The sequence below is a fragment of the Tachypleus tridentatus genome, chromosome 10 (genome assembly GCF_004210375.1).
Source record: "Tachypleus tridentatus isolate NWPU-2018 chromosome 10, ASM421037v1, whole genome shotgun sequence".
NCBI classification, from domain to species: Eukaryota; Metazoa; Arthropoda; class Merostomata; order Xiphosura; family Limulidae; genus Tachypleus; species Tachypleus tridentatus.
This window is the reverse complement of record NC_134834.1, coordinates 133,426,731-133,452,178: the sequence shown is the minus strand read 5'-3', so window position 1 is coordinate 133,452,178 and position 25,448 is coordinate 133,426,731. Positions and strand designations below refer to the sequence as shown.

Below are 25,448 nucleotides of genomic sequence, written 5' to 3'. Positions count from 1 at the left end.
ACAATGCATGTCTGATATAAACAAATTTCTCAATGATTAAATAAAAAGTTGTGTAATTTGTTCATTAAATCAAACCAACTAATCATCAATAAAATTCTTTAGTAAGAACATTATCACAGTTTGAACAAGTACAATGAAATGTACATCCAAGCTGTACTGTGAATATCAAGGATAAAAAATTTTTGTCAAACAGCTGTATGTGTTGCATAATTAAGGTGAAAAATCTATTGTATTTGAGTGTCCCACCTTGTAGGCATCAAAGTGTATGATGTTTATTTTATTTGCTTGTTTTTAGGTGAAATACTAGTAATTAAAATGTCTAAAATGTAGTGATGTGAATGTTAGCTGTAGTATAGTAACATATAAAAGTTTGGATATTGTGTTAGTTTTGATACCATTTTGTATCTGTAGTATCTGTTATAAGATGGTTAAATTTGTTTTGAAATACAAGAGGAATTTCATAGAATTACAAATAAGTGAAAAACGTTTATTCTTAACTTTCCATGATATACTTTAAATATGATTTTGTTTCTTTTTTTAATTTTGTGCAAAGCTACTCAAGGACTATCTGCGCTAGCTATCCCTAATTTAGCAGTGTAAGACTAGAGGGAAGGCAGGTAGTCATCACCACCTACTGCCAACTCTTGGGCTACTATTTTACCAACGAATAGTGGAATTGACCATCACATTATAACACTCCCATGGCTGAAAGGGTGAGCATGTTTGGTGCAATGGGGATTTAAATCCGCGGCCCTCAGATTACGAGTCGAACACCTTAATCCACCTGGCCGTGCTGGGCAATATGATTTTGTAATCACGCTTTTAGGTTAATATATTTCATTACGATTACAATATTTAAGAAATACAGATGGCTACCACCTGACTTTATCTAGCATTCATTCACAGTTTAAATCAATCTCTTATTTCTTAGGGAGATACTGGAGATAGGGGTTCTCCAGGACGGGAGGGTCCTAGAGGGCCACCTGGGCCTCAGGTATGATTTTGTTATCAAAAGTAGAAAATTTACTCTCATTTTAATTGAATTATTATTACATGTATGATAAAGTTATACTATAAAACAAAAAATTCACAATGTTTCAATGAAGATTTGAAATACTTTTTTGATTCTTGTGAATAATTTGATGCTTTTATAATATTTAGCATTTATGTTTTCTTAACTCAGTGTATTTTATCAGCTGTCTTAGTTTTGATAATATTATTCTTTATTACTTCCAGTATAATTACTTATCTCCCCTCACAATTACAGCTATTCTTAATTTGACTTCTCTCTAGTGTGGAAGTTTTTGCTTTTCACTAGCCTTGAAACTTGTACCTAATTCCACAAGTATATTATGTGGTTCAGCTATTTATGCATGAAACAGTCTTCTACCAGTAGGAGTGCAACAAACCCTTCTATTGCAATTGACTCCATCTATGCAGTTGAACTCAATTTTCATTGCTCCATTTGGCACAACAGACCTAATGCTTGATTTATTTGTTTTTTCTTTTGTATGATTTGAAAATATTCAGCTACTGAGTTTTGCATTTCAAAATATTATGTATGATCCACTGTTGAGTTGGATTTCTTTGTTTGACTATAAATTCTATTTCTCTCTCAACTAACAGTAGTCAGTCAACATTTATAAATTTACAGTATAATATTATGACTATAACAGCTACCAACAGTACCAGTGTTCAACAGCCCAGGTAATGACTGCAAGTGAGGTGCTATTGGTAGAGGAAGTATGGCTATAGTTCGTCGAGAGATGGCTTCTTTCATGCAGGCTGATGGATTTCTTAATCTACAAGCAATTCTGCTATTATCTGAGGACTTAGACCAGGATGATGTGGACTTGGACATCCTTCCCTCCTCTCATTTAGTTTACAATAACATTCTCAACCTGTTGAAACACCTAAATCTCATGTATTGGGTTATCAAGGTGGAAAAGTCTATTATCCATCCAACTCAATAGCATAGTAACCTAAGGGATATTTTTCAACATATCTCAGTTGAGCCCAGATCTTTCTCTTCACTTGCAATCCATGGAGGTTTTAGCTTAGAGAGCATTATCAGCATTTTTTCTCCATGTGTGAGAAGTTCTCTTTCTTGATGACGAGAAACCACTTGAAATAAAAATGTATCTCAGAATGGCTGGTATGGGTATTAACACTTTTATTAATAAGGAGAGAACAACGTTTTGACCTTCCTAGGTCATCTTCAGGTTAAGATGACCTTTTCTTTCTTTTGGGAAGTTGGGCATCGTAGAGGCTGTTATCCATCTGGGCTATAGAACATGACAGTTATGATTCATTCCAACAACTTGATGTTGTCTCTTACATCACCAGTCATGGATACACTCTATCCCAATTTTTATGTTCCAGCACTCTATATCTCCTCTCTTCATAGCTATCAAGTTATTTTGCTGGCGTGTTATGTTCCAAGTGCCCTCAATCTTATCACAAACTGTTTGTTTAATTCCAATACGATTCTACCCATGGCGTGGTCTCTCATCCCCATCCTAATGGCTATGGTATCAGTTGGATTCTACCCAACTGGATGCATTTTCCACTCATTTGAATGTCAAACTTCCTCTCTTTTAGCTCCCATTACACATCTTAGGCTTAGGCAGTGAATGCATTCATTAATTTATCTCATCCAATCCACTCCATGTTGGATATTTCTTATGGCTGCTTTTTGCACTGGCTTAACTGTAGATTCTATCCCTACTCCAGAAACAACCTCCATTACCTTTCCCATTCATGCAATCCCTTCACTGGCAACATCATTCAGGGATGCTTGATCTCCTTTTCAACAGTTGTGGGTTATAGGATGGCTCTGTACAGTACCAGGGTTTATTGTAGGTTGTGCTGGATTTGCACACATGATGGTTTAGGTTATCAGAACAGAGGTTCTAATTCCCTTTTGATTCTTACACCTGAGGTGAATGATTGAGAACCTTCCTCCTTCCATAGGCCAGTCACATTCCTCCCAGTGCCACTGGCTTGAAATAGAGTGAATTGACCTTCTACTTAAGGTCCATTGTACTCTAACCTCTCTACAAATATTCCTCTTCATTAGAGATTTGGAATTATTAACTTGTTCTAGCCATTGATTGTGACACCACACCAGTTGGCTTCACATGGGCGAATGGTATGCCTGGTTTACATATTTTGTGGCTTCCAATGAGTGCATTTCCTCTCTCTGTAGAAATCGGATACTCCATGGGTGCCCTTCAGATGCTTTTGAAGGGTGCTTCTCTGGATTGTTTTACACTGGTCCATCAACCTGCTCAATGTGAGATTCTAGCTGTAATTGTGAGAGGAGGTAAATAATAGTATTGGAAGTTAATGTTTTCCTTCACTGAAAAAATATTTTTGATAGATACTTAGCTCCTCTTCCACTTCTCACTTACCCCTCCAATTGTGGTGTCATTTTTGTGCTTAATTTCAAAGTAACAACTGGGTTCAACTGCATGGTGAGAGTCGGTTGTGATAGAAGAGTTTGTTGCACTGCTGTTGCTAATTTGCATGTTTAAATACAGCTGAATCACATGGTATACATGTTGGAGTTTCAAGAAGAAATTTATGCACCAGAGGCCAGTCAAATCTAAAATATCTGTAACTGTGGCAAAAGGTATGTTTTTCCAGTGCAGGAAAATATTAACCCTTGAAAAAAATTCATTTCATTTTTAATTTTAACATTACTTTTGCCAAATCTGAATAATAATAAATTGGATAGTTTCTAAAGATTGGCATGATTTAGAATGTTTTTTAATATCTAAACAACACAAAGATTTGGTCTTACATAGTTGAAAAACATTAAAATAATATTTTTTATACAAAATGTTATTAAATATTATCCATGTAATTAAAGGGTTTAACAGGACCAGTAGGACCACCAGGACCTTCAGGACTGCCAGGACTTAATGGAAATGATGGAAAACCTGTAAGCATTTGGCCATAGAATTTAAATCAGTAAAAACAGAAATAATGATTTATATGTGATATTTATTGTTTCTTTGAGAAAATTATGTTCTTTCTGAATGTTTACAGTGTGTATTATACAAATGCATACTGTTATCTGTTTTAATTACTTCATTTTAGTTTAATGAATTATTTCAGGGACGACCTGGACCACCTGGACCACCAGGACCTAAAGTAAGAATCAGTTTCAATATTGAAATTTTATTCAAGCAATATCAAAACAATACTTTTATCACTGTCAAGTTTATTAAAACGTTGATTAACTAAAAAATATCACTTTTATTCTAAAATATAAAAATTTCTTATCATTCATTGCCTTTTCATTTCAAATGTAATTTTTCAGAAGCCAGTATGTAGTACAACAGTTAATTAATAGAGTAACTATACTGTTATTTTAGTAAGCATTATATTAAGCATAGAATTACAGCTTGACTGATTTCTGATACTAAAGTATAAAATTGTTTTATTTATAAATTTATAGTCCTGATATTTTTATATTCTCTTATGTTTGACAGTTATCAGGAGACAAACGTTTTTAGCTTTCATTTAAATAGTAATGGTTTCAAGTACTTTATGGTAACATGACAAATTTTTATTAGCTAATATATTTATTAAATCTTTGTTTGATAAATGGAATAAAATATTTGTATTTAGACACTACATACCATATCTTATATTTCCAGGGTGATGATGGTGGCAGTGGCATAAACTTTAACGGGTATGACAGCATACGTGGCCCAAAGGTAGAATTTTTACATATGACATTTCAAATTAATTGATCTTTTGTAGAAACTGAGACAACCAATTATGATAATTAAAAGATCTATTATCTAATACTTGAGACATATTAAATGGTGCAGAATCTATTAATAAGCAAAGTTTACTTTTAATGTTATTTATATAAAATATTGATATACTTAGTTTCAATCTTACTTGGGCTCAAATACACATTTTGCTAATACAGTAGTAAGTGAACAAACAACAGTTTATAAACATGCTGAGAAATATTTTGTGTACGGAACCTACATGTTTTGACAGAACATTTGTCTGTCTGTCTTCAGAAGGAGTTTGTCTTGTATACATATAATTTTATGTAACTTATTTTATTTACATACATACACACACTTTCTATCTTGCCTTACATAAAAGAGCTCAGCCATTTGATTTCAATATTATATGTTTGAAATGAATTTGTCTTCTTTTTTGTATATTTTATATATGTATCAAGTTTTGATGTTACAGTCATGTGAAAAAATTAGAACACCGTATGAAAGCCTGTGTATTTTTGTAAAAACTGTGGATAAATGGATATTTAATCTCAATTGTAACAATACTGAGAGATTAAAGTAATATAACTAAACAATTAAAACTGAAGAAAAGAGTTTTCAATATCTTTTGTAAAACGTAATTCTACAAAAATGCATATTCTAACTGAGGACAAATTTAGGACACACTTAAAATGGCTCAACTCACACACAGGTGTATCACACTAGGTGCACGTGATTAAAAGATTGTTACTCAGCATTGTGAATGAGGCTTGCTCTATATAAACCTCAGACATTTAGTTTGGTGTGCTCCTGAATGTTGAAGCAAAAGAGCTATCTGAGGCCTTCAGAAAGAAAATTGTAGCAGCTTATGAGTCTGGTAAGGGACTTAAAAAGATCTCAAAAGAGTTTGAAATCAATTTTCCACTGTCTGGAAAATAGTCAACAAGTGGAGGGCTTTTAAAACAACTGCCAACATGCCCAGGTCTGGTCGTTCAAACAAATTCACCCCAAGAGCAGACCGCAAGATGCTAAAAGAGGTCTCCAAAAACCCTAAAATGTCATCACTGGACCTACAGCATTCTCTGGCTACTGTTGATGTGAAAGTGCATGCCTCTACAATCAGAAAGAGACTGCACAAGTGTAATATGCATGGGAGGTGTGCAAGGAGGAAACCTTTGCTCTCTAAGACTGAATTTTGCCAGATAGAATGTAGACAAAAGCCAGGACTTCTGGAATAATATTCTTTGGACAGATGAGTCCAAAACTGAATTATTTGGACACCAGAACAGAGGACATGTTTGGTGTAAACCAAATACAGCATTCCAGGAAAAGAACCTCATACCAGATGTGAAGCATGGAGGTGGAAGTGTCATGATTTGGGGCTGCTTTGCTGCAGCAGGACCTGGACAGCTCACAATCATAAAATCCACCATGAATTCTACTGTGTATCAGAGGGTGCTTGAGGAACATGTGAGTCTATCTGTAAGAAAATTAAAGCTGAAGTGGAACTGGACCCTGTAACACGACAATGACCCAAGACAAAGCAGTAAATTTACCAAGGCCTGGCTGAAAACTAAGAAATGGAGAGTCCTGGAATGGCCGAGTCAAAGGCCAGTACTTAATCCAATTGAGATGCTGTGGAGTGACTTGAAACGGACTGTACATGCAAGAAACCCCTCAAACATCTCACAGCTGACAGAATTCTGCATTGAGGAGTGGGGCAAACTTTCTTCAGACCAATGTCAGAGACTGGTAGATGGCTACAAGAAGCGTCTTACAGCAGTTATTTCAGCCAAAGGGGGTAACACTAGCTATTAGGGGGTAGGGTGTCCTAACTTTTTCCTCAGTTCGAATATGCATTTTTGTAGCATTACATTTACAGAAGATCTTGAAAAATCTTTTCTTCAGTTTTAATTGTTTAGTTATATTCCTATAATCTCTCAGTATTGTTAAAATTGAGATTAAATATCTATATATCAAAAAATGTAACAAAAATACACAGGCTTTCATAGGGTGTCCAAATTTTATCACATGACTATACCTCTGTATGTTCAATTAGTGTGGGTAATTTGTGCTTACGAAAATTAATCAGTCAGGTATTGCAAAGTTTACTTGCATTGACTCCAACTATTAAAATAACTTTTTTGTTATTTACCAACATTTTGTTAACTATACATTTCACCATTATCTTTTGCCCTGATGGTGTGGACTGTACAGTCACTGAAACAGTGGCAATTAAAAAAATAGTTATCTACCTTGTTGGTATCAATATGAGTAATTGTGAAAGATCTATCTTATTTGTTTTTCAAATTGTATATGTAAACTATGTCCATGTTTTTTGTCTTTTCTTGTTTTGATGCAAAATTGTACTTGTACTAATATTTATTCATTTCCAGGGTACATCAGGTCATGTAGGACCACCAGGTTTAGTAAGTTTATTTTTCTTCTTTTTCCTTTGCTTTTTTGTGTTTATAATGTGTAGTTTATATTTTAACTAGCATATAACCCGTCAAAAATTATGGGACAAGTACTACCATTCCCACCTCATAGTGTATCCCTAACCTCACATTTGATATCTTATTGAAATAAATATATTTTTCAAAATCAAGCTTAATCAATAAACAGGCAGAAAAATACAGCTGAGGGAGTCAAACATTTGTAAATTCCATTGTGAGCCAATTAAAATAATCATTCATGAAATGATTTTGTGGCATATTCATACAATAATTATTGGTAAAAATCGGTTAGATCAACAACTTCTAATATATAGAAAAGCAAGTGTTTTGGTAACACTACTTTCCAACAATGGTTTTGTGTCATGTTGCTTAGAAATAGAAGTATAACTTACTATTGTTGTTAATCTATGTACTGAAAGTATAAATTAAAATGTATAGACAACAAAACTGGAAAATTATTTGTTGATTTATTAATTTAGTATCTTTTGATTAAAGAGGTTTATTTTTTATTAAATATATCGGTGATATAACAGAAAATAATTTAATTCAGAAGTGATTTAAATCTAAAATTCATTGATACTTTTACTTTTGTGATAAAGTGTATGCATTTGTCTTTAGATTAGATGATTCCACACTACCTCTTTACTTTAGACTTATACTAACACTTGCTCCATTATAAGGTTTTTGCATCCTCCTCCTCATAGCTTTCTTGTACCCCTATCTTTAAAATTGTAATGGGCAGACATTAATTGAACTATTCTATCTGGATAAATGTATTTTGACTTTCATGGCTTCTCCTATTTTGAAAAATCAAGTGTGACATGATATATTTTGGCTTTTGTATATGTTAAATTAAAAATTTTATTTATTGTAAATTTAAGAACGTAAGTTAGTATTGTTCTTAATGTAAAAATTTTGAAAAGGCTTCTCAATCAATAAATCTTTTTTCTAAATATGAAATAGATTAATTTGTATATGTTTGTTCATTTACTCAATTTTAGACTAAAGGATAAAATCCCCTTTATTTACATAATTGTTGTGACAAATATTGCTTGTAAATATACTCATATTTGATAACAAAATAAAAAGTTTATTAATTCAGATTAGTTTCATTAATATGAGTCATAATACTGTGCTACTTAAACTTTGTAGATGATGTATAGTAAAACAGTGTGATATTCCTTCTAGAAGTAGAATACCATAGCACATACATACATACATTGTCTGTGGATAGTTTATCATAAAATAGTGTTTTACATCTTCTTTAGGTAGTATACTGTGTTACTATGGAGTTCAAAGACCTCCTCATGATTTGTAGAGACCCCAGTTTACTGATCAAACTCCTTCTATATTCTTGATTACTTCTATAAATATCACAAGAATGTCTGTACCCAAAACATAACTTTTTAGGACACCTTCCTGTGGTACCTGAGTATGTATGCCTCATTTCAGTCTGCTAAGTTATGAGTGGGGATGAACACAGTTTCAAACATAGTACCCCTGGGGTTTTGAGAAAGGGTCAGGGATGCACAGCCTGACATACAATCTACTCATAGACCCGAAACATACCTGTATGAATTTCCTCGTGTATTTTAGTCACCTACATAGAAAATCTGTGCTAAATCTCTCTGGACATTTGGTCATGCTAGGTCCAAATCTGTGGGTGGAGTTTGCTGACAACCAAAGAAAGAACATGAATAAATAGGATTAAACAGTATTACGGCACATACTTTTAAAGGTAATATACCCTAACACAATTAAATATCTGATCTTGATCATAGAGCATGGCATTGTGGGACATTGTGGCACCATTTTAAATACACACACACACACACACACACACACCTTAACTGTTACACTCTAGCATATGATAGGTGAAATATTACTGTATTAATTAATATGATGTTAATAAACTTACCTAAGATTAATTGTTATATTATTTAACATATAGCTAAAATAATACAAATATTTTATTCTTGGTATAAAGCCTGGTGAACGAGGTGCTAAAGGAAAGCAAGGTCCACCAGGTGTACACGGTCGTGTTGGAATACCTGGAGCAGCAGGATCTCCAGGATTACCTGGTGAGCCTGGAAGCAGAGGACAACCAGGAATGCCAGGATTACCTGGTCCTCCAGTAAGTAAGGTTATGTAGTATAATGAAATATCTATAGCTCCTCTTTTAATAGTTATTTCACTCATAATGAAAATATACTTTTTTCAATGTTTATTGACTGCTATAAAACGAGATATAACAGAAAAATACAGTGACAGACAAATTTAAATGGGTAGGGCCCAGATAGTGATATAATTCTTTCAACAATAATTTTCAGTAAAGCTTGAGGTGACATATTTATGAGGTTTCAAATTAATCTTCTAAAAATAAACACATTTACTATATTCATTATTAAGCATTCACAGTAAATTGAATTATTATAAGCTAGTTAGTCTTACATCAGTAGGTTTTGGAGAGTGTGATTAAAAATGCATTATAGAACCACTTAAAGCAGTTTGATATAGTGACAAAGAACCATCATGGTTTCACTTAGGGAAAATCTTGTTTAACAATCTTTCTAACATCCATTGAGGATGTTATTGCAAAAATTGATTAAATAAATATTTTTAATTTGGTTTACATTGATTTTCAGAAAGCATTTGATAAGGTGCTTCACAAAAAAACTTGTTAAAAATATTAAATCTGTGGATTTGGGGGATATGTCACTAAATTGAATAGAAATTGGCTGGAGAGTACAAAGCAGAGAATAGTAATAAGCAGAGTTAGATCTGACTGGATTGCAGTTACAAGTGGTGTGCCTCAGGGCTCTGTACTGGGTCTTCTGATATTTGTGACTTATATTAATGATTTTGACTCTGAAATGACCAACAAAATGTTGAAGTTTGGAGATGACATTAAGATTTTTGGGATGAATAACTGTATCAAAGATATTATAGACCTGCAGAGAGATTTAAATCATTTAATGCCTTGGGCTAATATGTGGCAATGATGTTTAACTATCCAACATGTAAGGTGATGCATGTATGTTTTCACAATTGAAATTATTGTTATGACTTAAATGGGAATACATTAAATGCTGTGGTTGAATAAAAATATCTTGGTGAAATTGAAAAATCACTTAATTCATGTGAACATTGTATTGTAGTTAGTAATAGAGCTAATAGGATTTTGGCTAGTGGCTATAGAAATATTGAACAGAAGACAAGGGATATTTATTGTTTCACTGTATAGATAACTTGTAAGGCTTTGTTTAGAGTACTGTGTACAGTTTTTGGTTCCTCTCCTTAAGAAGGACATTGAATTGTTGGAGAAGGTTGATAGAAAGTTCACTATGATGATACTTGGGATAGTAGAATTGTCCTATGAGAAGAGACTAAAATATCTAAATTTGTCTTCCTTGGAGAAGAGAAGGATCAGAGGGAATATGATTGAGGTGTTTAGCAGAGAAAACAGTATGACAAGGGGTCATAAATTCAAATTTTGGCAGTGTAGGAGTCATTTGGAATTTAGATAGCATTACTTTTCAAACAGGGTGGTTGGTTTTTGGAATGAGCTGTCTTCAAGGGTGGTGAAGACAGAAAATGTAACTGAGTTTAAGAAAAGAAAAGATTACTACATGAGTAGTAATGGGCAGTTACAGTTGGGAGATGGAGGGACATCCTCGATGGGGTAATAAGCTCCTTTTTGCCCCTTTAAAATTTTATGAATTTAGAAATTGATTTAAAACCTAAATGAAGTAAAATAATTTAAAACTTTATTTTTTCTCTTGCTAGATATTGTAATGCAATATATAATGCTCTTAAATTACATATTCAATGTATCAAATGCTATACTAAGTCTTTAGCTAACTTTAGTTTTTTTGAGAGTGAAAGGATATCGAGTTCAAAATGGATAACACTTCATTCTGACAACACATCTTCAAGAACAAGTACTCTGCTGCATCTTAACAATGTTGAAAGTAAGTGGTTTCCTGTTGTCCACTACAATGAAAATTATCACTGGACAACAACAGTATTGCATGATCCCACAGTAGCCTTGGCTTTTAGCCCATATAAGCACATTCAGATTACTACATAAATTACATCATACTCTGACTTCCACGAGGATTTGATCATCAAATCTACACATAATATTTACCAATAAGAATGTTCATTATAACATCTTGCAAATGTGTCAGAATTGACAACCAATAACAAATTGCCACTCAAACGATTTTGGTAATGCCATGTTCATTTCCACCATTTACTTTTTGCTTGTTTTGGTACATTAGATTTAGATTCTGTTTTCATCGTGTTGCCAGTTCAGGTTGACTATCATTAAGATAGCCCAGTTTCTGAAAGTTTGGTACGTGATGACATATTACACACAAGGTGATCAGATTTAATACGTGAAAAACTGAGACAAATTTGTTTTAATGGAAGTACCCATTTTCCAGCCGTAGAAAAATTTTGAAATTTCCATACAGAAGCGGTGAGTGTTTCCTGAGTATGTTTCTGTGATTCTCCATTGATTTCAGAAATAAAATATAACTACCTAAAAATGTTTGAACTCATTGTTTAAACATTTTTTAGCAGTTTTTTGTTTTGTGTTTGGATTATTATTTTAGGAAATAATTTTCCTACATAAATGTTGACAGACTAATTTATAAATCATTTTAGGCTGCTTTAATTCTTTACTTACAAGCACACTTACATTTAAGCATTTTTAATACCTTACAAAACAATAATATTAAAAGTAAAATTTAAAGATTGATGTATTGCTAGAAAATAACACAGTCTCTGAACAATGTACATGGTACCCACACAGTTATCAGTCCAGTAAATAAACTGCCATAAGAGTTAGAACAAAATGGAAAAGCAATCTGCATGTGATTCTTTATATATGCATTACATTGTTAGTACTTCCATTGGCTTCTAGCAATAGTGCACCTCATTCATAAGTATTCTAGGTGCATGTGATGATCTTATAGGTACAGCTAGGTATGTAAACAGCATATATTTTAAGCAAAATTTTCCTTTTTTTTTTAAACCAAGACAAATTAGAATCCCAAAGTCTTTTTTCTTAACTCAGAGTCAACAGATTTGAGACTGGGACATTTCCATAAAATCAGGACATCTTTTCACTCAAATTATACATTGCAATTTACATTTCCTCATGAAGTTCCTCAATAAAATAATGACTTTCTATCAACTACTGAACTTTGTAATGTGATATTTAATTTGGTACAATGTAACACCAAGTATGTAATTTTATTAGCCAACTAACTTATTTATTCAAGTGTGGACTATTATAGTTTATTTCAGAAAACCTTAATTAGCCTCAGCGTTGTTTGCTGAACAGCCCAGACTGTAAGTCTTATTCTGAATACAGCTTACCTTTTTTTAAGACCAAATAAGTTTACAACTATAAAGGTCTTTAATACTTTTGTAACATTTTTTTCAGGGAAGGGGATTTACAGAAGAAGAAATGAGAGAGCTTTGTGCCACTGTGTTGAGGGGTAAGTTTGCTGAAATGCTTTTTATGCTTCTAACTCTACACAAAAAGTAGCTTATGCTGCAAGTAATACTTCTCAGTAAACATTATAAATTATGAATCATAAAAGTTTGTCAAACGCAACTTATTCCAATTTGGTACAGATTAATGTTAAGAGTGATATTTCTTAATAAACCCATTTAAAATAAATTACTTGAAAAGCAAATGGCCTAAATTCTTTGAGGTTTAACTATGCCCTCTTAAGTCTTGTCCTGAGTATGTTTCTGTGATTTTCCATTGATTTCAGAAATAAAAGGGCGACGAAGTTCATTATTTTTCAGACATCAAGTAAAACTATACTGTTTAAAGTCCAATTACCCATGAAGTTCTAATGATTTCCACTATTGTTTAGAAACAATGTGTTGAACTACATTCTCTAAAGTTATAGTTGGCTCTAAAGTTCTTACAAGTTTCCCAGCATGGTTTAGAGACATTGACTAAAAAAATATTGCATAAAATTTTGGTTTTCATTTTTGATCATTTCTCTTGTTGCTTAAAAATAATATGTAGAACCACACTTACTAAAGTCTTTCTATCAAGTTTTTCTTACTATAATTTTTAGACCGTGTCTAAAACCACACTACCTAAAGCCATGTTTTCCCCCAGGTTTTAATGATATCCATTATTATTCTTATGTAAGCTGTAAAACCACAGTGCCTATAACCATGTATTCTGCTTTAAATCTGATTATTCTCAGCATTGTTTAACTATGTTATATGGTTGTCATTTATCATTATACACCATTGATTCAATCAACAATACATTTTACAGTGGTTAAGGAAGGAGTTGCAAAGTTGGAGTGCTTGACTAAACACAACCACATTCCCTGGAAAATTAATATTATAATATAATTTACACTTGTTATATAAGTATAACAACCAGACATTTTTGACAGTTTGTGGAACACTGTTTATATAAATTAGATATACCAACTGAATATCCAGACATTTTGAACAGTTTATGTATCATTGTTTAAATAAGTTAGCTGTACCACCTTAACAAACAGATTTTGGACAGCTTGTGTATCACAGTTTACTTAAATTAGATTTAACAATTGAACAAACAACAAGACATTTTGAACAGTCTGAGTGTCACTGTTTATACAAATTAGATTTACAAACTGAACAATTAGAAATTTTAGATAACTTGTATATCACACATTGTCTTTTTTGCTTCTTGCTGTTTTGTATTTGAGATATTATGTAACTTGTGTTAAATCCTTTTTAAAGCAATTAAATGTCAGCAATACCTTTTAATAGATTAATAGAATGTGTTCCAAAAATGATATAGTGCCTTTAATAAGATATACTGTAATCAATTGTAAATTTTAAATATTGTTATTTCTTTTGAATAGAGTAATTTTATTAGATTCTTAGAAATGTTAGAAACCGATTTTCTCTTATAGGATTTTATTAGAGAATAACTTGTTTGTAAATTTCCAGATTTCAAATGTTTTTTTTAAATTATTTGAAAACCTTTAAATTTTATTATATTTTTTTTTCCACAACTGTGTCTTGAACTTTCTGTTTTTCATTTTTAATGTATCTGATTGTTTTAATGAAAGAAAATTTCTATTGCTTATAAACTTTAAAGCTTTAACAGAAAATAGTGAAATCCTTTTAAAATATACCTGAATTCTGGTACTTTTGTTTGTGATTGTAAAGGCCATTTGTCATTACAGTTATTTTGACTACAAGAAAAATTTCAAGTCTTTGATCCTAATGAGTATAAAGTAAAGCAATGTTTATATATAAAGATTAAACTTTTCAGTTATGAAAAAGAACTTAGTTATACGTTGAGCAGAGCTCCTTATCAGGCTTGACTGCCACATGGTAAAATAAATGTTTTTCTTTCAGATGTGAGTTCATATTTCATGTTCTGCTGAATATTAATACTAAATTAAATTAATTGATTGTCACTATACAGTATGCAAACACTTTTTGCAACAGTGCACCTTTGAAGAGACAAATTAGAGTTCAATTATAAACTTAACATTGAAATTAGATACTTGCAGCAGTACAATCTGAAATTAACCAATTCAAAACTAAATTTAACTGTAGTGAGAACAATGCTTGAAAGTACTGAAATATAAAAATACTGTGTATATTGATTTGTTTGTGACTGTCTACTTAGAGCAATTAGCAGAACTGACAGCAAAACTTAAAGGTCCAGCGGGGCCTCCAGGACGAGGCAAACGTGGCCGTCCGGGTCCTCCAGGATCACAGGGACCACCAGGTATTAGATCATCTGACTGTATGCTTCTTCTTACGTAACATATTTCTCTTCCATTTGCTTGGTACAAGGTAGTAATTAAACTATAGTGACTATGTTGGAGATGTTATGTGTGTGTACATGTTTGAATGACTGAACTCCCAGATAATACTGTTATTTTCGTCTCCCTGTCATGAAGTAAAAGTCATTGCTTACAGATAGCCAGATATCTCAATAATTTAACTAATTAATGCCAGTGCCACTTGATGAGTATTCATATATACCTTTATCGTCACATTTTTTGAAGAAAGTATTCACTTGAATATTGCCTGTTGGTGGATATATATGTATAACTATCAACTAAATTTAGTGATGTCGAGAAAACCCACTTGTAGAGAAATATATATGCAAAAACGGCTCGTTTGGGTTGAGAAAATATTTTACATAGAAGAGCGAACAACGTTTCGACCTTCTTCGGTCATCGTCAGGTTCATATCATATCATTGTCGTGTGAACCTGACGATGACCGAAGAAGGTCGAAACGTTGTTCGCTCTTCTATGTAAAATATTTTCTCAACCCAAACGAGCCGTTTTTGCATATATATTTATCAACTAAATTCATTTTTCAATTCAAATCTCAATTGAATAAATTGCTATTAAATATAGATTTCCACTCAGAGTTAAAGCATGTGTTGTTACACATTTATCAAGGAGTACTGTCATTGCTGAATGGTATGAACTTTAAAAGTCTTCCATATCTACATCTAGTTTCTTTCTCATTTTTGTGTGTTTACATTAGTGTTTTATCAACATTTCTCCAACATAGACACGAAAAAACTTTAAAAGTTTGGTTAAAAAATTAGTTTACCCTGAAAACAACCTTGCTTTCTAAATCTATAAAGCTTAACACCATTTTAATATTACTATATATCAGTTTAAAACAGCTTTTCTGTGTGATTTTTCCAAGGCCTAATATGTAATGTATACTACTTTATCTCTCATTTCTGTTACACACCTTGAAAGAACCTTGCTTGGTGATCATCCACAGCCTAACATGATTTAACTACTGTTAACTCTTAGTTTTATATTAAACAATTTGAAATAGCCTTGCTAATTGGTTCTTTAAGGCTTGGTGTAATCCTAACTTTTTAAACTATATGTTCTTTATTACACAGTTTGAAAGAACTTCACTAACTCTGAAGCTTCCTAAGATTTTAATTTCTTCAGGTGCATGTTTTATCTTTCCTTTGCAGCTTAAATAGGAACTTAACTAGAATGGTAGTAATGCTAACTCTGCTTAAGATGCTGAAAATTCTGTTACTGTACTAAAGAATATAATCAACTCAAGAAAAAAACCTTCTCTTGCATGGAAGACCCGGATGAACAAGTGTGTCTGCCATATGGATATTACTGTCGCTGCTAAGTCTAACATAACAGTGAATTCTTGTGGTTGTTTTCTTCCTATGTTCCCCACAGAAAGGATGGATGAGCTAATCAGGGACCTAAGAGGTCCCCCAGGGTTCCCCGGCTATGGACGACGGGGAGCTTCTGGGCGACCTGGACACCAAGGAATCCCAGGTAGTTAACATTGCTTGCTGATCTATCATTCACTCCGTCATTGCCCTTTTCTATATTTAAAACTTATAAATTTAAGCAAAAATTGTTATTGCATAGATATTAAATATATGTTTTCTTTGCTTGAGCTGTTGTACAGACTGATTGAATAAAAAGACAAAACGTAATTTTTTGTAGATTTTAAATTATTTTGTAGTTATTAAAACTGAATTAAATCATTTTCTGTTTTTATTTTAATGTTTTAGATGTGTTTCTCTGTATTCTTCAGTTTAATTAGCTTTTTTTAAAGGAATGTAAACAATTATTTTTATTTTATCCACACAGATAATTTCATTCAAGTATGACTTTTATGATATAAAATTTTTGTGAATCACTAAAACTAGACTTCTCTAAACAATTGTGAAGCATGCATCTTGTGTGGTTCAAATGTTACTGGTCAAGCCATCTATGTCTACAAGCTTGATGAGTATTTTAAAATGTTACTGCACTTCCTGATGGTGGTTCAGTAACCTCGCTTATTAGCATTAACACTGTAACTAGATTTGTTAGAAAAATGTTAAGAGAGTATACATGGGAAATAATGTTGAAAAAGTACAAACTGAGGCCAGGAAATTCACTTTAATGTTTAGGTAAAATCATAATATCTATTCATTACTTTGTGTTGATTTAACAACAAGATTTTCTTTCACATCTAACATTTTATCTGATGATCTCAGAATAACATCTACAATAGCAAGAGGCAACAAAAAAGGTCTGCATCTTTGTCTCGAGCCTAGAGGTTTTGAGCTAGATTTTTATCTTAATAAAAAGTTACCTACTTCATCTAAGGAAATAAAGATGCGTGCCTTTGCTTGTAGAAACAGTATACTGCTTAAATAAACAAAACATCTTTACTTATAACATAGTGATTACATTACAGATTGGTAACCACACTAAACAGTTATTACTGGTCTCAAATTGCATAACAATCAATCTTATTGCAGTTGAGGTAGAAAGCTGAGGAGGTGTGCCATATAGTTACCAGTCTAAGAACTTGTTTCATATTTGTGGTATATGAATCACACCTATATGCTGAATATTTGAAGAATGGGTTATAATTTGCGAGATGAAAAGCCAACATATTGTGTGAAGCACAGTCAGCATGCAAAGCATTCTAATCCCACAGAGGTCTGTAGGCATGCGACTATTTCAAGCGAAAAAATACCAATGCTTCATCAGAAGAATGTATACTACATAGAAAATGTTAAATACCATAAGCAGTTGTACTACAACTATATAAGCATAATTTTTTACATTACGAAAATAGGGAATTTGGGCAAAACCCCTTAAACTCACAATGTATACAAAAATATGAATATAGCATGCATTTCTATACTTTCCTATAATATAATGGTATTTGTTTTGAATCTATAATTTACTATGTACACTTCACATAATAGTGATACAGAAAGCATTCTAGTTGCTTTTTTTCCTTTGTCTTTCTCTGGAATAAAAACGTTTTTGCCTGCAGGTGAAATTGCTGTGGTGCTGCATGTTGAGCAACAATAACAACAGCAGTGTCCACCACTGGTAGATCAGGTGATTTCTCAAAGTTATGATCTCCCTTATATTTCACTGGGATTGAGCATCATTAGAATAGGTGATGCACATTATAGATATTAGGTATATAGTATCATGATAATTGCTTATGACCAAAAGGGATAATTGGTCATGAAAGGAAGATGACTGTATGAGAGAGCTTTCAGGCCTGGGAGAGGTCCTTTTCTAGTCATACTATAAAAGTCCATGACTTCTTTCTAATTGCTATCACAGATTCAGGAAGAAGAAATGCCAGAACCTGATGCACTTAGAATGACTGATTGATTTCTTCCCTTAGGATTAACCTCAGAATGAGAAAAGCATGGATGACTGAGAATCATCGAGTCTGTATGGAACTCCTTGCACTTTACCAGCCAGAATAACCCAACACCAGATCTTGTACAAAATATCCAAAACAACCCAAAGGAGACTGTATTTGCCATTTGTTGATGATGTTCACCAACAGAAGTTGTCTTGCTAATAAGTGAGATGATGGGCATCAAATAATGCACTTAGTGAAACATGGGCAGTAATGAGTCTCTCTGAGCTGGCAAATAGATTGCTAAAACAACATTATATCACAGTGAACCCTAGGGTCATGCACAGCTGAAACATGAGCTGCAGAGCATACCTCATTGTTATGCAGCCCTAGATCTTGGGCTTACCACTCCTCAGAGTTTTGGGTTTCCTGAGTATGACTACCTTATTGTACCTCATTTAGGATGAATTGACCTAATGCTAGTCTGCAGTATAAAGGCTTAGGATGCCCCCATAGGTTCATGTAAGGCTTAGCAGATGTTCCCCAGATACCTAAGGGTACATCCAATGAAGGCCTAGACCACTTCCTTAATCACTTAAGACAAATCACTGTCAGGAAGGAATAGCTTTAAGGACAAACAGAGCAATACCTCATATTGAATCTGTATGGTTCAGTGTTTGATGCAATAAAGCATCTAAATAAGGATAAAAAAGCTGAGAGTACTTATTCAGCTGTCCACAGCTAGCCCGGTAAGGAAATGCCAGATTTAGAGGTAAGAAATGACTCTGAAAGTCAGCCGAGTTGCCTTTGATGGCCTCCTAGTTGATAAAGCAGGGGTTAAACCCACTCATCAACAGCTAAGACAAGCATTTGGTTAAAAAAAAAGACAGTAATTGAAAGGAAATGTAGATCCTTGATTTCTAAGCTTTTAAGTGATGTTCACTATACATTGTATGCTTTTCATTTGATTATCAATCAGCAAAAAAAGTTACTGATTGAAAAGAAATAGTGATTCATGCCTTCCAAGATATAAGGTGATGTTTTATCATACAATGTATGCTGTACAATGTGTGATTTCCACTTGATTACCACAAAGCTAAGACAGCTAGTGCCAATAGATATAATATCTAGTGCATCAACAATTGAAAATGGTAGCTAGGGTTCAAAAGGGCTTTACTACTCTTGCTTTCTGAACTACTAAGTGAGACATTTTGTGAACATCATTCACCTAATCTAGCTAAATGGCAAAACTCTACAGAGTCCCTGTTTATCTTTTTTTCAGCATATCTGAAAGGTGTATCATTTCATTTTGTGGAAGTGAGGATGATATGTGTTGACAAATATACATATTATAATAAGAGCCCAAATGTTAATCCTAACTTACAAGAATATCAACTGAAAAGTATTTGTTTAGATGAATTATGTTGGTAGCAATGTATTTTAGGATGCCTAAGAGACAACAAAAGTGTTGAGTTTAGTGGCTTGTAGATTGTAGAACATTGTTGTATCATGGTGACTGAAATCTAGCAAGAGTGCTATAATGTGGTTTCTGAAGTAATTTATGTGTGGGTTGGAAGCAGTTGTTTGTGAGCTATTACGGTTTGTAATGATATCTAGTTGAAGTAAATAGATTCTATAAAATTCTACTGCCAGTCATTTAACTACTATAGTAAATGACTGCAGGCAAATGAATGCAGCAATTAATCATTTAATTTTAAGGTTTTCTGCATGTATAGAAATTATATTATCATGCACAAATACATTGATCACCAAATTTACATCATAAAATTTATAGCTGTGCAAATATGAATAATAGTGTATGTATTTGTTAGATAGTGATAGCCTTTTTCTTCCCAACAAATTATTTGGTTACTTTATTATTCTACTTTTCCAGCAATTTAGTCTGGTTTGGTTTTTGGAAATTCGCACAAAGCTACTCGAGGGCTATCTGTGCTAGCCGTCCCTAATTTAGCAGTGTAAGACTAGAGGGAAGGCAGCTAGTCATCACCACCCACTGCCAACTCTTGGGCCACTCTTTTACCAAGGAATAATGGGATTGACCGTCACATTATAACGCCCCCACGGCTGGGAGGGCGAGCATGTTTGGCACGACTCGGGTGCGAACCCGCGACTCTCAGATTACGAAGCGCATGCCTTAACGTGCTAGGCCATGCCAGGCCCAGCAATTTAGTCAATTATTTAATTATTTCACTTTAATTTTTAAGAATAACATCATTCACTGAGTTACAAAATGTTTTGTTTTGAAAACATAATTATTTGCCAGCAGTCTTTTAAGCAGTAAAATGCCACATAGTTATATTTTGGCAGTTAAATGACCAGCAGTTATCTGTTGTGATACCAGTAAATGTATGTGATATTATACACATCTGATTAAATATGTGTATATGGTGCCATCTGCATGTAGAAGCTTTACATGCGGTGATTTATCAGTATTGTTTAACCCAAATTGCTCAGTTAAGTAATGAAACTGTTAAGCCACTTATGAATGGAGAAAAAAAAATTGGATCTGGATATTAGGAGTTTGTGATGCGAGTTTTATTGTGATCTTATGGTTTACATGAAATTCACAATGCTTTGAGATGGGTTAAAGCAGCTCACTGGAAATTTGAAAAAGTTCTGGCATATTTCTAATATTATTTTCAAGGATTAATTAGCAAAACCTGATGAGTTCAAGAATGTGAATGGATTCTTAGACCTTACACCAAAGCTTTCTAACCACCAATGGTTGAAGAACATCAGTTTTGTGGAAAAGAATGCTACTTCATCTTAAAACATGTAGGTGTACAGAAAAACCCTCTCATGTTGTTGTTTTCATAAAACATCTGGTAAATGCAGGTAGAATGGAAGAAAGAAGCTATTACTAGGCATTGCAAAGTGGTTTTTTTTCTTATGACAACTGACTCATGAATTCATATGTTTTAGAGAGAGCAGGATAAACTGGATACTCTAAACTTCTGTCAGAAAAGAAACAATTCTAAATGTTTTGAAGAGCTTACAAAACTATCCTTCTCTGCCACATGGACAGGGTCTTTTCTGCCAGTGAAGAAGCTATTATATAAACAACCACAAAGCAGGTCCCTTAATGCTAGGAGAGTCATGAGTTATGGCATTAGACATTCTGGGGGTATCTTACAGAAATGATTACCTTTGTTGGAAATTTAAGACAAAGGTATAAAACTCGCATAAAACAGGAAAAGTCTAGAAAGCATAAATCACAGAATGGTGACAAAAGAAAGGTTGAAGAAACTGTATCAGAACTGGAAGATCTCAAACATAGCAAGACCGGACATGAGCCGGACTTAACATGAGTTAAGCTGCACCTTTTATCAGTTGATGAAAGGTTTATCCTCTGCACTGTGGCTAATTTCTTGAGGAAAGGTATAAGTGAAGGAAGAATTCAAGAAGTTTCTCAGTGAAAAACTGAACAGAAATTTTGAAATGAGAAATACTGAAACTTCTTAACTTTTAATTTGTTACTTACAAATAATTCTGTTACATTGTAACATTGCTAGGCTAGTAATAAAAATGTTACTTCCTTTTCACTATATAAAATACTATTTATCAATATTTATATAATATATACATTTACAAATGTACATCCAGACTTACTTTATTGTGCAACCGACAAAAAACGGTGCTTGAATATCTAAAAATCATCTTTAAAAAGTCATAAAATATCATTTCTGCATAGATGCAGGAACCTTGTAATTGTTATGGAAATGGCAAGAGTGGGAAGCATAGCTAAAAAGGTACTGGTCAAGTGCAGACCCAGTGAGGTTTATGGATGAAGTTCTTAGACACCAGGGATGCATGTATTGTAGTTGATTAAAACATGGGCATGTATGAAAGCAACAGAAATGTGATTTTATTAAAGTAATAAAAACAGTGGTTTTTAGAGGAGAGTAATGCTGTAACTGTGCAGTTATGATCCTTTTTCATGCTGAGTTTTTAGCCAATTAGAATTCATTGACCTTATATTTTTTTATTTGTACTTTTACTAACGTAGTTAAAATAATGGGGACACTTGGCTATTTTATCTTCAACTAGGAAGTGGTGATAAAGCTGCTTTCCTTTTACTAACTGATAAGAAGGAAATAAACTGTAATTATGAATAACAGTATGCAAAGGTCTTCTACCTGAATGAAGTGCTGAGATAACCTGAAGAGCTGGACTGATGTTTGATGTAGTAAAACTCACAGAAGAAGATGTTTTGGCAAGTAATGCATCTGAAATATGGACTGCTACTTGTTAGACTAGTCCTGAGATCCCCAGAGACAAGGCAAACACTGTTGATCTCAAACCAACCAAATTAATTCCAAGCCCATCTTGAATTTACTGGTAACAGGAGCAGAGAGCCCAGCAAGCACAATCCCACTGACAAAAATCAAGCTTACAGAAAGTATTAGATTCAAAAACCTCACCAATGGGTTACTCAGACCTTGTAAAAATAGAGCATTATGGTCATCTGTGTAGTGGAACCCCTTTATGAATCATCTAGTTGACGGATGTACAATTATTTTCGAAGATGCAAATAAGCAAGTCATTTGAAAACAACAGTTGATATAAACTCATGATAGAGCATCATGTGTCAAAATTATGTTTTCAGATTGATGTTTCATATATAGTGTGATGCCAACAAAAATTGGTTGCTTTTGGAATGAAAAATATTCACCTACTCATAGAATAAAAATCTGTTCAGATCATGGATTTATAATTTCCAAACTCAGGTTCTCACTTTTACTATATAGTATTGGAAAACAAAGTAATATGAATCAATATTGAGTATCAGAACTATTCAGAAAGTGACATGCAACAAATCGTTCTCCAGACATATCAAGCAAAGCATGACATTCTGTAACAGGTGATAGTACTTGAACACTAATGTTAGTGGCAAAAGTGATCCATTTGTCAAAGGTAACAGTATGAAGTATAATTAAGGAAAACATCAGGAAGCCATTGTCTCTATACACTAGATAGATTGTGGTGGAAAGAGTGCAGGTAGGAATGATGTCTTGTGAACATAACATCCTAATGTCAGAACCTCTTGTAATGAAAACTGTGCTGCAGAATTATTTTCAAGATACATGGTTGTCAAATAGAGTATAATCAGACATAAGGACACAGACTGTAATGATATGGTGAGGCTTTAAAAATGATGTTAATATAAAGTATTCAACCCTCGGTATATCAGTATGGATAATAAATAAGTGCTATTAAACATATTGGTTAACATAATAACCACTTATATTTTTAGTAAGGAAATGTAAGCAATAATAATGGTTTATCTGTAATGTACATAAATTATTTTTAAGGAAGTGCTAATACATGTAATCATTATTATTTCATAAAATAAATGTTTTTTGTGGTATTCATCGAAGGTGATCCTGGTATACCTGGATTACCAGGTGAAAGGGGTTTCATGGGTATGCCTGGACAACAAGGTCCACCGGGACTGATGGGACCAAAAGGTAAAGTAAAAAATTATTCAAAGTAAACAAACATTCATCTACATATAAGCTACTTATTGTTTAACATTTAATGTTTTGTAAAATAACAGTTAAATTATCCCTATATTAAGACCAGTATATTTTGATCAACAATCCCTTTTGAAACAGTTTTATGGTTAAGTACAACAATCAGTTTCAAATAGAGGAATTTAGCAAGATTCAACCAGAAGCATACATAGAATAACTTGAGCCCCATAGTGAAAAATAATTTGGGTCCTATTTACTTCTATTTACTGACATTCAGGTAGAGTGCTGAATAACTATGCGTATTTCTCACATCTTTCTCTGTTTTAATACTACCATTTTTTTTAAAGAGCCATTTGGGGAAGTTTCTTATTTTTTAACTTTTATTTTTTCTCTGCTGTGATTCATTTTGATAATGATATTTACTCTTAAGACATATTGCCTGCTTGTCTGTTTTGAATTTTCCAAAATACCATCATATCTGTAAGTTCTCTAGAAACCTCAATCAGCATTTCTGTTGATGCTTATTAGCTGATAGCATTTATTGCCTCAACTTTTGATCAGTAAGTTAATTAAAAATTGTATCTGTGGTTTAAACTGTATGTATGTAACAAAATTAAATAATTATCATATCTGTGTGTAAGCAGGCTGTGTGATTTTGTTGCCTTACTCCTGGGTCTCCTTGCCATCTTGTTCTCATAGTATTGGTGCTATAGTGGTATGTATGTCATCAGGTGTATTAGTCAGTTTGAGATAGAGCTATGTAATTAATCAGTTTGAGATGCAGTATAGTCAGGTACAACAACAAAATTGAAACAAACTTACATATTTGCCAAAGAAATATGACACATTTTAAACAAGTATAAAACTTGTTTATTTTCAGTTCTTAAATGCTGAGACAAACTAAAAGAAGTTGCAAAAGTCTTTTTTTTTACTGAGAACATTTTTAGAAAGTTAGATTGTTAAGAGTTTTGTATTCCTTTTTATTTTGGATAAACAGATAATTTATTTCAGTTAAAATTATAAGGAATATACTGAAATACACTCTTAATTTAGTAGATGTATAAAAATTCAATAACTGATTTGAAATACAGGTTTTAAAAATTGTTTTCTTTGATGAAAGAAATAACTTTTTATTTGTTAAACGAAAAGCTAAGAGACATAAGCATTTTTATAGTAAAAGAAACTGAAGATAAGTCTATCCTTTCACTCTCTTAAGGTATATATCTAGATTTATCTAGTTGTTTCATATGTTGTCAGTCTACATGGTTTGATGAATACTTTTGTGTATTAAAATTATATTCTTCAGCTATTAATACCATAAGTTGTCTTAAGCAAGTTCATATACATTGTTTTTGGATGAAAAATCTGTGTTTTAAAAAACTGTAACATCCTTTTATCACAGCAAAAGAGACCATATAACAGCTTCACATCACTGAAAATTAACTTTAGTTCTTTAGTGCTATTCATCCTAATTATGTAACTGTTTGAACTTAAGGAAGTCGAGGTGACAAAGGTGACCGTGGCCCAGAAGGAGTTGGTATAGAAGGTCCTATGGGACTGAGAGGTTTACCAGGTGAG

The 25,448-nt window shown here is 32.9% G+C and overlaps 1 protein-coding gene across 8 annotated transcripts in view; it reads left to right on the top strand.

Moving 5' to 3' along the window:
• LOC143230357 (uncharacterized) overlaps positions 1-25,448 on the top strand; it is a 130,026-nt gene that overhangs the window by 102,798 nt on the left and 1,780 nt on the right. For 4 of the 8 annotated variants that reach the window (XM_076463792.1, XM_076463790.1, XM_076463791.1 and 1 more), the window contains 11 exons: positions 932-994; positions 3,875-3,946; positions 4,123-4,158; positions 4,668-4,727; positions 7,148-7,180; positions 9,195-9,341; positions 12,663-12,717; positions 14,886-14,987; positions 16,440-16,541; positions 23,775-23,864; positions 25,366-25,443. In XM_076463792.1, the coding sequence (XP_076319907.1) occupies positions 932-994; positions 3,875-3,946; positions 4,123-4,158; positions 4,668-4,727; positions 7,148-7,180; positions 9,195-9,341; positions 12,663-12,717; positions 14,886-14,987; positions 16,440-16,541; positions 23,775-23,864; positions 25,366-25,443 (838 nt within the window). Of the gene's footprint in view, positions 1-931; positions 995-3,874; positions 3,947-4,122; positions 4,159-4,667; positions 4,728-7,147; positions 7,181-9,194; positions 9,342-12,662; positions 12,718-14,885; positions 14,988-16,216; positions 16,542-23,774; positions 23,865-25,365; positions 25,444-25,448 lie in introns of those variants that run through there. The other 4 variants (XM_076463794.1, XM_076463793.1, XR_013016410.1 and 1 more) reach the window with 3 other exon arrangements.